The sequence below is a fragment of the Bufo gargarizans genome, chromosome 1 (genome assembly GCF_014858855.1).
Source record: "Bufo gargarizans isolate SCDJY-AF-19 chromosome 1, ASM1485885v1, whole genome shotgun sequence".
NCBI lineage: Eukaryota > Metazoa > Chordata > Amphibia > Anura > Bufonidae > Bufo > Bufo gargarizans.
This window is the reverse complement of record NC_058080.1, coordinates 415305597-415322292: the sequence shown is the minus strand read 5'-3', so window position 1 is coordinate 415322292 and position 16696 is coordinate 415305597. Positions and strand designations below refer to the sequence as shown.

The window sequence follows — 16696 nt, the reverse complement described above, 5'->3', positions numbered from 1 at the left end:
TTGCGAAACGCTTAGGTGTGAACCCAGCGTAATTGTTGCACCTCAGGGGCTCCTGCAGCTTGATCCTAGCTCTTCACATAGAAGTCCAATCCATAGGACAGGAACCGGTGGGATAGGGGCAGAGCCCCTCCTTAAAAGCGCTCTACAAAAGTTCCTGTTTCCTGTCCTTGATGAAGGCGGTCTCCCAAGGGTGCCGACATGGGCATAAGGGAAAAAAGGATCCTGAACAGAAAGTGGATGACACCATTGTGGTCATCTCAGATTATGTGCGTTATTTCAGTTGTTCTGCTCTTCTAACAGAAATATGTAACAGTGATATGTGAACTCACCTTCGGGACTCATGCACACAACCGTTGGGTGTTTTGCGGTGCACAAATTGCGATTCCGCAAAACATGGATACTGGCGGTGTGCATTCTGCCTTTTGCGAAACGGAAGGGACGGCCCCTAATAGAGCAGGCCTATCCTTGTCCATAATGCAGACAATAATCGGACATGTTCTTTTTTTTTTTGCGGAATTGCCATGCAGACATACGGACTTAGAATGTAAACTGAGTCATTTCAGTTTTGTTTTTTTGCTGCCCCATTGAAGTGAATGGTTCTGCATATGGGCCACAAAAAAAAAAAACCACCAGAACACCCTTGCTTATCACTGTTTATAGTATAGGAGAAAGGAGAGATGAGAACTGATTATCTGACACCACTAGAACACCCTGCCTATCACGGTTTATGGTATAATGTACAGGGGAGAACACAAGAGAGGTGAGACCTTTTCTAACAGCTGATCATTGTGGCTCCGGGCGTAGGAACCTCGCAGATCTGATATTGATGACCTATCCTATCTTAACTTCTTCAAGATAAAGTTGTTTCATTTTCATTTTTTGGTACCCACATTCCAAAAGTAATAACTTTTTTTAGTTTTCCGTTCACATGACCATATGAGGGCTTAAAGTTTGTGGAACAAGTCGCATTTTTTATGTCAACATTTAATTTACCAGGTCTTGCATTGAAAAATTCTTCCTGGGGTAAAATTGAAAAACATCCACAACCACGTCAAGGTTATTTGGGGTTTTGATATTACGGTGTTCACTGTGCACTGAAAAATAACATTGACATCTTTATTCTGCAGATCAATACGATTACGGCAGTACTAGATTTGTATTATTTCTATTTTAGTACTAAAAAAAAAAAAATTTTTTTTTAAAATAATAATCTTCTCTGCATCACCATTTTCTGACAGCCATAACAGTTTTTAATTTCCGTCCACAGACCAGTATTAGGCTCCTTTCACACCTGCGTTCAGGTGTCCGCTCGTGAGCTCCGTTTGAAGGGGCTCACAAGCGGCCCTGAACGCAGCCATCTGGCCCTAATGCATTCTCAGTGGAGGCGGATCCACTGAGAATGCATCCGCCTGCCAGCGCTCAGCCTCCGCTCAGTGAGCGGACACCTGAACGCTGCAAGCAACGTTCGGGTGTCCGCCTGGCCGTGCGGAGGCCAGCAGATCCGTTTCGACTTATAATGGAAGTCAATGGGGACGGATCCGCTTGAAGATGACACCATATGGCTCAATCTTCAAGCGGATCCGTCCCCCATTGACTTTCAATGTAAAATCTGAACGGATCCGCTCAGGCTACTTTCACACTTAGAAAATTTTTCTAAGTTATAATGCAGGCGGATCCGTTCTGAACGGAGCCACCGTCTGCATTAATATGAGCGGATCCGTTCAGAACGGATCCGCTCAAACGCTTGTGTGAAAGTAGCCTAAGAGCTTGTTTTTTTGTGGAACGAAGTGTAGTTTTTACTGGTACTATTTTTGGAGTATGTGCGACTTTTTGATCACTGTTATTCAATTTTTGGTAGGAAACAAGGTGACAAAAATAAATAAATAAATGACAAATCATGTTTAAAAAATATCTGTAAAGAATAAATCAAGGCAACTGGACGTACTGTAGATTTCTTGAAAACGTTTCACTCGTTCTTCCAACGAGCTTTCTCAATTCTAAGTGACTGTACAAGAATTCTCTGGGAATAAATATGTAACTGAATCAACATCTGGTAAATATACCCAGCATGGGGTAAAAAATGTCTGCTACATACAATGCTGTCTTGACACCTTTTTCTGGGAGGTCATTATCACCTACTGACTCCAATTAGGATAATGGAATCAACACCTTTGACCCCATGCTGGATATAATTACCAGATGTTGATTCAGTTACATATTTATTCCCAGAATTTTTGTACAGTCACTCAGAATTGAGAAAGCTCGTTGGAAGAACGAGTGAAACGTTTTCAAGAAATCTACAGTACGTCCAGTTGCCTTGATTTATTCTTTACAGATATAACATGACCTGGATAAATCAGAACCTTCACAGACATGTTTAAAAAAAAAAAAAAATTCCGTTACAGTTTACACTATGCAGGATAAATAGGTTTATATTTTAATAGTTCAAATATTTTCGAACGTGGAAATATCAGTTATGTTTATTTTTTTATTGTTAATTTATATGTAAAATTGGGAAAGGGGGCAATTAGCATTTTGAATATTTAAAAAAAAAAAACATTTTTAAACTTTTTTTAAAACTTTTAACGTAATAACTTTAGTCCTCTTAGGAGGCTAGAACCTGAGATCTTTTGATTCTTTGTCCTATTCCCAATAGTAGAGAACTATTATGGTGAATGGGATTCTGCTACCTGCTGAGTCGTGCCTTGAGCATGGTTATGCAGGCAGTTTACCATGACAGGCCTGGAAACCTTCAGCAGGCCCTAGGCTGTCATGGTAACTGATCAGAGCCCTGTGATTTCACTGTGGGGGCTCCAAATGAAAAGCAGAGGGAGCCCCTCTTTTTGCCTAACTCCATAGTTGCTGCGATTGCTATTGACCATGGCATTTGAAGAGTTAAAATGACCGGGTTCTGCATCACCGCCGCTCCCTGTAATTGCAGCCAGGTGCCTGCTGTATTATAACCGCTTACACATTAACACATACATGTACGTGATAATGCATGAAGGGGTTAAAGGGATTGTCCCATAAGACAACTTATCCACTATCCAGGGGACTTTTCTCCCCCTTTAAGTAGTGCGGCAGAGACATATGCATGTCTGCCATTCAATTAAACTCTATGGGACTGCCAGAGATAGCCAAACACAAGCACTATCTCTGGCAGCCCCATACAGTTGAATTGAGGAGCAGCAGCATGCACGAGTGGTTGCCATGTCTTTCAAACAGGGAATTACAGGCTCCCATTTTCGTGATTGGGACAACCACTTTGAAGCTCATCACCAGGCATACTCTCCTGTCTGACATGACATCGGTGAGGAGACCCAAGGGCATGCTGGCTGGAAGAGGTTGCATCTCTCCAAGCCTGATGTCAGAGTGAACAACATCACTGGGAGAAACGCATTCACTTTACATTTCTGGTAATAGGCTAAAACATTTAGCAAAGTTCACAAACTTACCTGTCAACTACCAACGTAATGGCTTGAGTGAGATCTGGATTGGACACTTGAAGACGCTTCCATAGTGACCACACAAACTCTTTGTCAGCCTTAAAAGAGGAAAAAGGACAGATAAATCACAAAGGAAAACAATTCTTAGAAAATAAAAAAGTTCCTGCAAAACTATCTTCTTTAGAGTCGTCTGCATTACCTGGTTTCTTACTACCCTATTATCAAAACTGATTTGGTAGGGTTGTATGAGGTTTCCTCCTATATAAAGCTCTGTTCACATCTTCCACCATGGTTTCAGATATTAATGGAAACAATGAAGCAGTGCTAGATCGGTTACACAACAGGAACGGGCAAACACAGACGATCATGTCTCTCGGGTTCTGCTGTGGTGTCCAGGGATTTGTCAGGAATAATAATGATACATTCAACAACAAAAAATTTACATAGCAACCTGCTGTTCATTATTTTCCATATTTCTGTCCACCTAAGTAACATCATTGAGGTGGACACACATGCCCAGTTTCATCCTTCAACTGCTACAGGCTATATCTACTGTTAAAAGGTAGAAATAACATGCTCCCTGAGAAAGGACACAACCCCTGAGCCACCAGTTTGAAATAAATCTAGCAGAACAATTGGAGCAACGAATGGGGACATCCCCGGATCCATGTGAGTCACAGGGCTGGTACCTTTGTGAAGGCTTATGCACACAAATGTATTTTCTTTCCGTGTCCGTTCCGTTTTTTTGCGGACCATACGCTGAACCATTCAATTAAATGAGTTCACAAAAAAAAAAAGCAAAAGTTACTCCGCATGCATTCCATTTCCGTATGTCCACTCCGCAAAAAAATTTCAATAGAACATGTCCTATTCTTGTCCGTTTCGCGGCAGGCATTGTTACAATGGATCTTCAAAAAAAAAAAAACAACAACAAGGAAGCAATACTGATGTAATCAGTTTTTTTTTTTTTGGCGGATCTGCGTTTTGTAGACCGCAAAATACATATGGTTGCGTGCACGAGCCTTTAGAAAGAGATTGTTTTGCACTACATGTCCGATTTTAATTTTTTACATTACTCATGGGATACGTAACTGCAGTTTTTTAGATAGATAGATTGAAACTGCTACCCCAATAAAAAGTTACTAAAAGCGTCACAAATTGAAAGAAAGAATAATCCGGTGAAAAAAAAAACTATTCTTATGTGAGAAAATTAAAAAAATATATATGCCAATAGTGATTAGGAAATAGGGATCTGCGCAAAATGTTGGATAAAACAACCTTTAATTAAGGCCTTGAGGAATTTGTGTGCATGTTCTTCTCTAAATCTTTCCAGTCCATTGTTACAGTATTCTTTCCGTCAGCCAGACATCTTCTAGTATGTGCTCCTACTGTAAATGAAGCATTTTCAGCTATCTTAATCAAAAGTAAAGTTAAATGCTTTTTTACAAGTCAATGCACTAAGCTGGCTGTGAATGGGCATCTTTAGTAGCTCTGGCATGCAAGTATTTATTTCGCTTAATTATTAAACAGCTTTTCAAACATCTTGGCACAATTAATAGAGACGCTAAAATTGCTCCCTGAATGGTTACAAGAGCCAAACAACATCTTTTGAAAGAAAGCTCCATATCCCGTCTGAAATTGGCACAGGAAGCAAGTTTTCCAGCTGTCCAGGCCTGCGAGGAATCAATCTGCAGCCTACCTAAGGATTGTCGAGCAGACTTGTTTCACGCCTGCTGATCAGAGCACAGGTCTGCGTACTGGAGGTTTATTAGAAGGAAAACATTAGCTGTGCCCGCTGTGCTGACCAAGGGGCAGAAATAACATCAGAACGGAACAGGCGATACAGAGAAAGATACCAACACGGACCACAGTAAAACGAGACGTAGTAAGCAGTTAGTATCAGCATTTATTAAAAAATGCTCTGTAAAGCGCAATGCTATACAAGCTGAGTAGTAAAAATGAAAAAAAAAGAATGACCTGTCGCCATGAAAAGTCAGTAGCGCCGAGCTGAGTGACCCATCACATCAATGGGTCACTTGATGTCACTGCTGCGGCCATGTCTGTTTTAGTTAAAGGTGTTGTCTCACTTCAGCAAGTAGCATTTATTATGTATAGGAAGATAATACAAGGCACTTACTAATGTATTCCGATTGTCCATATTGCTTCTTTTGCTGACTGGATTCATTTTTCCATCATTTTATACACTGCATGTTTCCATGGTTACGACCACTATGCAATCCAGCAGTGGTGGTCCTGCTTGCACATTATAGTTAAAAGCACTAGTCCTACCAGAGAGGCCGCAGATTTTTCTTATAGTGTGCCAGCACGGCCACCACTGCTGGATTGCAGGGTGGTCCTAACCATGGAAACAAGCAGTGTATAACGTGATGGAAAAATGAATCCAGCCAGCAAAGGAAGCAATATGGGCAATCACAATACATTAGTAAGTGCCTTGTATTATCTTCCTATACATAATAAATGTTATTTGCTGAAGTGAGACAACCCCTTTACTACTCGCATTCCCCATTTAATAACAATTTGGGGCATCTTTTTATATAGCTCTATGCTGTTCCATTCCTCAGTTATTCTTACTAGAAGTTGATTAATGGACTGCTAACTGGGTGACATTCTCACGCTGTGCAATCATTGCTGCCAGTGTCAGTCTGTGCAAGGACACAGTGGCAGATTCATTAATAAACTTCTAGGAGCAATAACAGAGTAATAAAACATACAGTTTTATAAAAATAAAAATAAAAAATTCTCCAAAATTATTGAATGGTGAATGCAAGTAGTTACTAGAACAGAAATATCAGAAGAGGTGACCGTCCACAGCCCTACAAAGGACCTCAGGGCTGTCTGTTCAGTGAGCCTTCTTTTAGGACAGTAGTCTTTGTCACAGACAGACAGCATAATGTATTAGTCCAGAGGAGTATGATAATCCATTATAAATGTAAAATAAAGATGTAAAATGTCAGAAACATACTATACCCACCAAAACCAATTTGATACATATGCAAATTAACCTGAGATGAGTCAGAGCTTGAAAATATGACTCTTCCCTGGTCACACAAGTAAGATATGACTCTTTTATGTTAATTTGCATATGTATCAAATCGTTTTTTTTTGCACAATGAAAGCACACAGAGCTATGGGGACTGGGTATTGCGGATGTGCTAGCGGCCATCTAGCAACCCATGTCCTCAGCTCTATTCCCCAAATCCCGGTGACAGGTTCCCTTTAAGCACAATTAAGGCCAGGTAATTAAGCACTCCCACAAAATGTTTTATTCTCTGACCTGTTAGAAGGGTATATGATGTAATCTGTGGTGAAGACAATATTTTTACCAGTGGCTGTATTTGTGAGTTATTACCTCCCTTCTGTGTCATGTGACCAGCAATCAGAATTTCCAAATAACACAGCATCTTATGTGTGGACAGGAACCCAGATTCTCTATGTATTCCTATGGGAGCCTCAATGTCAGTCTCATAGAAATGAATAGAGAAGTAACTGACTTACTTCCCTATGTCAGTTGGAAATCAGTGTGCTGGTCATATGACACAGCTGAGGATCAGAAGGGAGGTTATAATCAAAAATACAATCACTGGTAAGAAGATTACCCTCAACACAGATGACATCGTGTACCTTTCTAACAGGTCAGAGAATAAAGATTTGTGTGGGAGTTCTACTTTAAAGGGGTTCTGCAGTTCTTTTAAACTGATGATCTATCCTCTGGTCCTGCCGATCAGCTGTTTGAGAAGGCAGCGGCGCTATTCACTGTTTACCGCAGGCCCAGTGACGTCACGACTTAGTGTCACTGGCCTCCAGTCAAGTGAACAGAGCTTAGCCCCACCCAGGCCATTGATACAAGTCGTGACTGAGGGAAACCAAGAGAAGGCCGCGGCCTTCTCAAACAGCTAATCGGCGGGGGTCCCGGGGGTTGGATGCTGAGGATAGATCATCAGTTGAAAAGGACGGCAGAACCCCTTTAAGGAACTAAAACGCAGCATGCCTAATTAACTCTGCATTATTTTTAATTCAATGTGTGAGTGAAATTCAAAAAATTTCTATTTACTTCAATGTAATGTTTTTGCTTTGGTTTTAATGTACATAAAAATTGCAGTAAGTGCGAACATAATCTTATAATTCAGCTGCTCAGAGCTCACACTCCACTGTTAGGGGACGGTTAATTTTAGGAAATCTAAACCACTGAAGTCAAATATATTTATATATGAATATGATATAAAAAAAAATTAAAAAAAATTATATCTATATATATATATATATATATAATAAAAATATATATATTTTTTATATATAAATTTGTATAAATATATATACATACACTTAAATGCCAAAAATAACTGTAGGATAACTTTTCCCTTTGCCACATGCTATAGTAAATGGTTGCATAAGTCTATTCCTGAACGACATTATTTGCAGAAGAATAATACGTCTTATCAGCATCCAGGAATAAACACGAGACAGTTTGCAGATAAAACTCCCTCTATTAGATAAACTGGAGCAGCAGCTGTGAATATGTCACCCGCTACCCGCGGCTCCAGCACTTCATCCACCAGGCGCATCATCATATTGAATTATAATAAATGAGAGAACATTTCCCTTTCATCATTTCCATTTAAAGAATTTCCCTTTGTGTTGTTCCCATTAATAATGGATGCAGCTAAAGAAGGAGTTACTGTGGAATGGAAACTGACAAAAGAGGGACGCTTAGGCACGCAGCCGTACCACTGAGACTGGATTGTTATTCAAGCTCTGGCAGTTTAAAGAAAGTTTGGAAGATTGAGATCACAGCCGTCTTCGTGCACATTCTGATTATAGAAGAATAAAAGGCGTTCTTTGTAATCATGTATGGCAGCTACCTGTTTACTCAATGGTTCGGGGGAGCATAGCAGATATGTGCAACAAGAAAAATAGGACACTGCCGAGAGAAGAGTCATTGTTCCTTTGTTGCGCTGCAAAGTATGGCACGTCAAACAGGAGTCCTAAATGAAAACTATAAAAGTACTGGCGCTGCTCAAGATATAGCTACTGAAAAGCAGGGGTTGTCCCCACACCAAACAGAGCACCTTGTTCAAGTGCTGCAATGTAATTGTGCAAAAACAGAAAAACAACGATGACAGTGTATTACATGACCAGGAACTGTAGGTAGAATATGTATGTATATATATATATATATATATATATATATATATATATATATATATATATATTCTTAAACTTAAAGGGGTTGTCCACTTTTTACTATGGATGACTTATCCTCAGCATCAGAGCTGTTTGAAGAGAACGCAGTGCTGGTATAAGCGCTGCTTTCTCTGCTCTGTTTACCTGCTTGCCGCAGCAGTTCCATATATGGCGTCCCCATTCACTTCTATGGGACGGCTCCCTTCTGTTCAAGTGAATAGGACAGATCACAGAGCAGAGAAAGCAGTGCTCAGATAAGCGTGCTGCCTCCTCAAACAGCTGATTGGCGGGGGTGCCGGGAGATAGCGCGCCCCCCCTGCCCCTCCACAATCTGATATTGATGACCTATCCTGAGGATGGTTCATCAGTAGTAAAAAGCAGAGGTAGTTATTCTGGAGGAGTGGACGAGCGCTGTCCACTACAGTGTTGGCGGCACTGTGCGGTTTTGGCGCCGACTTCCAGCAATGGAGTTGCACCCGATCAGCTAATTGGCAAGGGTACTAGAGTCAGACCCCCGCCAATCAGCTAGTGATGGCCTATCCTGAGGACAACCTCATTAATGAGTAAAGATTTATGATTGGCTACTGTACAGCACACAGTTCCATATATCTGCCATTTAGCCGAGTGGGGTCTAGGCTATAATGGAGAGTCTGACGTGTACATCAGGGGGCATTCTTGTGATATCTCACTAGATGTCTACTATGTAGCAGAAATTACCTGGCACTGGGATAGTTCTTCTGTTAGGCCGCTTACTTCTTCTTCAAGTTGTAGGATGCGTTCCTGAGCGTTCTGCTTCACAGCCATTCTTCTGCCATTCAGATGTGCCTGTGCAAAAGATGAAGTCCTACAGTAAATGGCTGAATAAATTCACGGTTTTTGGTTTGCGCTTAGCATGTACACCAAGAAACCTCCATCTTGCAGGTATACATCAGTATGTTGGAGAAAAATAAAAAAAATAAAGTATGGAACAGCATACGGCGGCGGCCACAAAGTCAAATAAAGACATGCACATTGGACATATACTTTTGAATAGGGATGCCAGGTGGCACTGTATGGTACCCCCCCCCTCAGGCAATCATTTTACATCAGCGCTATTAGCGCTGGTTCCGGCAGAGATCCGGCACAGACGGATGTTACAGCAATGCTTGCCGGCTCCATAGAGTATAATGGAATCCAGCGGAGATCTGGCCGATACCCCACAAATATGCCAGCATTCGCATGGACCAAAATTGTTGTGTGCAGGATTTAACCATTTGAGATTGAGGCCTATTTTTATTTAAAATTTGGGATTTTTCCTCCTCAACGTTCCAATAACCATAACTTTTTTTTTTTTTTTTTTTTCAAATAACGATATGAGGGCTTATTTTTTTGCGGGACACGATGCATTTTTTGTAAAGCCACCATTTAATTACCATATCTTGTATTCGAAAACAGGGAAAAAAAATGGCACAGGAATTTTTAAAATATTTTAATCGTTCAGAGCAGACATTTTCAGATGCGGCGATACCTAATGTGTTTATTTTTTATTATTGTTTATATATTTTTATATGTGAAATTGATAAAGGGGGGGGGGGGATAATTTTTTTTTTTACTATTAGCCCCCATAGGGTGCTAGTACATAGGATCTTTCGATCCCCACTCCTATAGATCTCTATTAGTCTGAGCTACGCCTCGTGCATGGCATGGCTTCAGCAGATTTCACTGCGGTGGCTCCGATCGGAAGGCAGAGGGAGCCGCATCCCTCTGTCTTCATTCACAGGTGCCGCGATCAGCACTGATTACTGCCTGGGGGGGGGGGGTGTAAATGACGGGGGCGGCACAATCGCCGCTTCCTTCCAGTGTGGGCGGCACCTGCCGTGTATGGAGCGGGCCTGCTCCATACATCCCCTCACACATTATGAAGTACAGTTATGTCATAACGCGTGAAGGCCCCTTTCACACGAGCGAGCCCCACGCATTGGACTCGCAGCGCGAGTATGCAGCAGCTTCCGTCCCGACCTCCCAAAACTGCTGGGGTCGCATAGCATTATATTGATTTATGATTCTATGTACCGTATTTTTCGCCCTATAAGACGCACCTAGGTTTTTGGGGAGGATAATAAGAAAAAAATTTTTTTTACCAAAAAGGTGTGCTTTTGGTGGGTTTGGAACTAATGGTGGTCTGTGGATGACGGACACTGTTATGGGGGAGGGGATCTGTGGATGACGGACACTGTTATGGGGGAGGGGATCTGTGGATGACGGACACTGTTATGGGGGAGGGGATCTGTGGATGACGGACACTGTTATGGGGGAGGGGATCTGTGGATGACGGACACTGTTATGGGGGAGGGATCTGTGGATGACGGACACTGTTATGGGGGAGGGGATCTGTGGATGACGGACACTGTTATGGGGGAGGGGATCTGTGGATGACGGACACTGTTATGGGGGAGGGGATCTGTGGATGACGGACACTGTTATGGGGGAGGGGATCTGTGGATGACGGACACTGTTATGGGGGAGGGGATCTGTGGATGACGGACACTGTTATGGGGGAGGGGATCTGTGGATGACGGACACTGTTATGGGGGAGGGGATCTGTGGATGACGGACACTGTTATGGGGGAGGGGATCTGTGGATGACGGACACTGTTATGGGGGAGGGGATCTGTGGATGACGGACACTGTTATGGGGGAGGGGATCTGTGGATGACGGACACTGTTATGGGGGGATCTGTGGATGACGGACACTGTTATGGGGGGGATCTGTGGATGACGGACACTGTTATGGGGGGATCTGTGGATGACGGACACTGTTATGGGGGGGATCTGTGGATGACGGACACTGTTATGGGGGGGATCTGTGGATGACGGACACTGTTATGGGGGGGATCTGTGGATGACGGACACTGTTATGGGGGGATCTGTGGATGACGGACACTGTTATGGGGGGGATCTGTGGATGACGGACACTGTTATGGGGGGGATCTGTGGATGACGGACACTGTTATGGGGGGGATCTGTGGATGGCACTGTTACAGGGGGGATCTGTGGGTGGCACTGTTATATATAGGGGTGCACCGAAATGAAAATTCTGGTCCGAAACCGAAAATTCAGGATACCCCTTGACCGAAACTGCCTTTTTGCCCAAATACTTTTAAAATACTTTTTTTTAAATGATTTTATTAATAATTCTTTTTCATGAATTTAATAAATCATATTACCCACCCACCCCATAACAGTGCCATCCACAGACCCCCACCCACCCCATAACAGTGCCATCCACAGACCCCCACCCACCCCATAACAGTGCCATCCACAGACCCCCCCCACCTCATAACAGTGCCATCCACAGACCCCCACCCACCCCATAACAGTGCCATCCACAGACCCCCCCCCATTGCCGCTCCAGTACAGACTAGTTATAAAATGTGTACAATTAATAGAAAATAGCGGGGAGGGACTGGGAGGAGGAGCTGGGGGCCGGTGCGTTCACTGTGCTCCGGCCCCCAGCTCCAGTAGTTATAAAATGTGTGCAATTAATAAGGATTCTATTCATGAGGCCCCCTCTGCAGTAGAACATTCAATACAGCCACATCCTACTCACAGGGCTGTGCTGGCCGGCCGGGCAGACGAGCGGCAGCGTCACGACTGACGTCACATGCCTGCGCTGCCTCCTTCATTCAGAAAGTAGGCCGGGCACATGACGTCAGTCGTGACGCTGCCGCTCGTCTGCCCGGCCGGCCAGCATTAAGATGACAGCCCTGTGAGTATGATGTGGCTGTATTGAATGTAATACTGCAGAGGGGGCCTCATGAATAGAATGCTTATTAATTGTACACATTTTATAACTACTGGAGCTGGGGGCCGGAGCACAGTGAACGCACCGGCCCCCAGCTCCTCCTCCCAGTCCCCTCCCTGCTATTTTCTGCCGATATGTATCAATATCGGCCGAAATGGATTAGGTGCATTTTCGGCTGATATTTTCGGCCGCCGGAATTTCGGTGCACCGCTAGTTATATATGTGCCATCCACAGACCCCCCACCCCATAACAATGCCATCCACAGACCCCCCCCAGCCCTCCAGTATACTAATCTAAAATGTCTTATTCAATTAATAGTTATTAAACATGCCCCTTCAGTCGTAATAGTACTGTACATCCTAACCGCTTCAGTACAATGGAGGCAGGCAGGCCGGGTGGCCGGCGCGTCACTCACTGACGTCACTTGCCTGCACCGCCTGTTTCATTCATAAAGCAGGCGGCGCAGGCACGTGACATCAGGGAGTTTCGCTGCCGCCCGCCCAGCCTGCCTGCATTCTACTGAAGCAGTTAGGATGTAAGGTAATAATAGGAGTGAGGGGGCATGTGTAATAACTATTAATTGAATAAGACATTTTAGATTAGTATACTGGAGCAGCGGGCCGGGGCTCTAGTATACTATTGCCGGCCCCCAGCTCCTCCTCCCAGTCCCTCCCCCACTCGCTCATACATCGCAGCCTGCGATGTAAAACTGCCACCATTTTGGGGGAAGAAAAAGTGCGTCTTATGGGGCGAAAAATACGGTAACCCATAGGAGGTCTGGAATGTATTGGAAAACAGTGACATGATGCTGTCAGCGTTATCCAATACGTTCCAGAACTGTAAGGGTTACATAGCATCATAAATCAATATAATGCTATGCGACCCCGGCAGTGCTGGGAGGTCAGGACAGGAGCTGCTGCATACTCAAGCTGCGAGTCCGATGCTCGCACGAAAGGGGCCTAAATGGGACGAGTGCTTCCAATTACACTGCGCAGCCGCTGCAAGCAAGATGACGTGCAGTGTGCTGAAGAGGAAGCAGTGTTCATACAAGCGCTGCCTCCTCTTCAGCTGGTGTCGGATGCCCATGATCAGATATTGATGTCCTATCCTGAGGATAGGGCATAAATATGTACCGCCTGCACAACCCTTTTAATGGCAGTAGATTGTGCATGTGGATATACCATAAGAGTATATGCACACAGCAGTGTAGTTTATGTGGATTTTCATGCAGTTTCGCTGCGTTTCCGCACCAAAGTCTTCCTGTGTTTTTTGAGGATTTTGATGCAGATTTTCCCCAGATCTCGTTCTTTGGATTGCAAAGGGTGAAACTTGCACTAAAAATACACACACTGACATGCTGTTCATCTGAAAATCTGCGCCACAGGTCACATTCAGCTGAGAAATTTTCCTCGACGCATACACGAGATTTAACCTTGCTTCACATTTGCGCGATTCCGGAAGCAGCCTGGCCCCATTAACTATAATGGGGTCCGGCAGTGATCTGGGCGAGATCCGGCAAATATGCAGAGAACGCAGCGGATTTTGTCCAGCCGATTCTCGGCATTGTATGCAGTGTGAATACTTATGGGGTGCCAGCCGGATGTATCGCAGATCCACAATACACTACGGACGTGTGAATGGACTCTAAGTCAATAGTGACAGATCAGTTTTTTTAGTAGCCTAAAAATCCAGATCCGTCACCCATTGACTTTCAATGTATTTAGTGACAGATACGTTTTTTTCCGTTTTGATTTCACACAACCGGATCCTGACAGAACGGATGCATCCTAATGTGTCAAAACAAAACGGATCCGTTTAATTCCTCTGCCGGATCTCAATACTGGAAAGTGTCGCATGATAATTAGCAGCATTGCAGCATGTACTATGATCATCCAGGACATGTGGTGAAGCAGTGCAGGGAACCCAGAGACTATCACACACTTCCCACACGTCAGAAAGGAAGAAAGCAGTACTCAGCATGGCCGTCACTATACCTCACTCTCGGGTGTCCCTGTCCGTGCAGCGGCGGTGCCGTTAGGAGACAGTGCACACTAATCAGAAGGACAGTTCGCCGCTCATCCAGCCCGCCTCTGTACAGCCAATCAGCAGGCAAGCCCCGTTCTTCTATCCAATCACATCTCCAGTAAGTGAGAGAGGAGAGCGCTGATTGGAGGAGCGTGCAGTGTTTACAGCGGTTGTCACAGGTACTGTGGAGGGCGGTGGCCTCTCTCCTGTGCTGCCACAGTAAAGGCTAGAATGTATTGGCGTCTTGGAGGGTGTGACGTCATGAGATCATGTGACTGCTTCTTCCCGCCCCTTACAGACTGCCAGACCCAGATGCAGGGAAAGAACGGGAAAGAGAAGCAGAGCGGCAGGGCTGCGTGCAGAGCAGGGATAGTGCTGCCACTTTGCTCTGGTCTGTGATTTTTGGTGAGGTGTCTGGCAGCAGTATGTTTATGTAGTTTGTAGGGGAGTATATAAGGGGTCTGAGAGCTCCTATAAAGTCACCTACAGTTATATTGCTCATCATACACCCCCCTTACAAGGTATTTTTTAACTAGTTAACCACACTAGTTTTTGTCTGCAGAGTGCCCACTCAGTATGGTGGTTTTGTCTCCTTAGTGCCCCCGTCACATGGTGGTTTTGCCTCCTCTGTGCCCCCTGCACATGATGGTTTTGCCTCCTCTGTGCCCCCTGCACATGGTGGTTTTGCCTCCTCTGTGCCCCCTGCACATGGTGGTTTTGCCTCCTCTGTGCCCCCTGCACATGGTGGTTTTGCCTCCTCTGTGCCCCCTGCACTTGGTGGTTTTGCCTCCTCTGTGCCCCCTGCACGTGGTGGTTTTGCCTCCTCTGTGCCCCCTGCACATGGTGGTTTTGCCTGCGGAGTGCCCCCCCTCACTGGTTTTACCTGCGGAGTGCCCCCCATCCTGTTATTTTGTCTGCAGAGTGCCCCTCCACATGATCGTTTTGCCTCCAATGTGCCCCCTCCACACGGTGGTTATGCTTACTTCGTGCCCCCTACATGGTAAATTTGCCTCTTTAGTGCCCCCATCTGTTGTTTTTTGCCCCTTTAGTGCCCCCACAGAGTAATGTTGCCTCCTTTGTGCCCCTCACACTGTAGTTTTCCCTTCTTAGTACCGCCCACACTGTGGTTTTGCCTGCTGAACCCTCCTCCACACCTCCCTCTATAAACATTATGTACCCTTCTTCACTCCTCCCTCTATATACAATACATACCCCCAGTCATCCATCTATATACATTATATTCCCTCCTCCCTCTATATACATTATATACCCTCCTCCTCATTGGTGGCAGTGGCAGCTTCTTATCGAAGCCCCAGCTGTGTAATCCTGGGGCTCCGATCGGTTACCATGGCAGCCAGGATGCTACTGAAGCCCTGGCTGCCATGGTAATCTCCCTGCTGCTGTGTGTACTATGCACAAGGCACAGAGCAGCAGGGAGAGTGTGAAGTCCTATTCACCCTAATAGAGATCTATCAGGGTGAATAGGACAAGGGATGAAAAGATCCGAGGTTCTAGCCCCTAAAGGTATAGTAAGTAAAAAGTTAAAAGCTAAAAATAATAATAATAAAATAAGTATAAATCACCCACTTTCCCAATTTTCCCAATTTTACATATATAAAATAAATAAACAATAAATAAATAAACATATCACATATCGCCACGTCCGAAAAGTCCAAACTATTCAAATATTAAAAAAATCTCCTATGCGGTGAACGCTGGAACAGAAAAAAAAATGTAAACTGCGCGATTCGTCATTTTTTAAAATTTTGGTGTTTTCTTTTTTTTCGCGTGGTATCGATTTATCGAATGGCATTGAGTATCGCAATACTTTTTTCATTCAGCCTGCAGGCACAGATCGTGCTGCCTGCCAGTGTGGGCAGAGCCTGCAATCCAAAAATCTGCATAATCTCCGCCCACACAGTGCTGCAGCAGGATCTGTGTCTGCAGGGGAGGGTGGACTTTGAGCTTCAGGACGGGACAAGGTGAATAGGTACACAGAGGGGGCATAATGGCCATTTCTACTCTGGAGGGGCACAATGGGCATTGCTAATGTGAAGAGGGCACAATGGGCATTTCTACTCTGGAGGGGGCACAATGGACATTTTTTACTCTGGAGGGGGCACAGAAGGCATTACTACTCTGAAGGGGGTACAGTGCACAAAGGGCATTACTACTATGAAGGGGGCAAAGAGGGCATTATTACTGTGATGGGGCACAATAGGCATTACTAGCACAGAG

At 44.4% G+C, this 16696-nt stretch overlaps 1 protein-coding gene across 1 annotated transcript in view; it reads right to left on the bottom strand.

The window, feature by feature from the left end:
- CNTLN (centlein) overlaps positions 1-14555 on the bottom strand; it is a 327152-nt gene extending 312597 nt beyond the window's left edge. Inside the window, exons 1-3 of the mRNA XM_044286471.1 lie at positions 14428-14555; positions 9366-9473; positions 3456-3544 (exon numbers count right to left, since the gene is read on the bottom strand). Coding sequence (XP_044142406.1) covers positions 3456-3544; positions 9366-9452 — 176 coding nt within the window. The 5' untranslated portion in view covers positions 9453-9473; positions 14428-14555. The remainder of the gene's footprint in view (positions 1-3455; positions 3545-9365; positions 9474-14427) is intronic.
- Positions 14556-16696: the final 2141 nt, after the last annotated feature.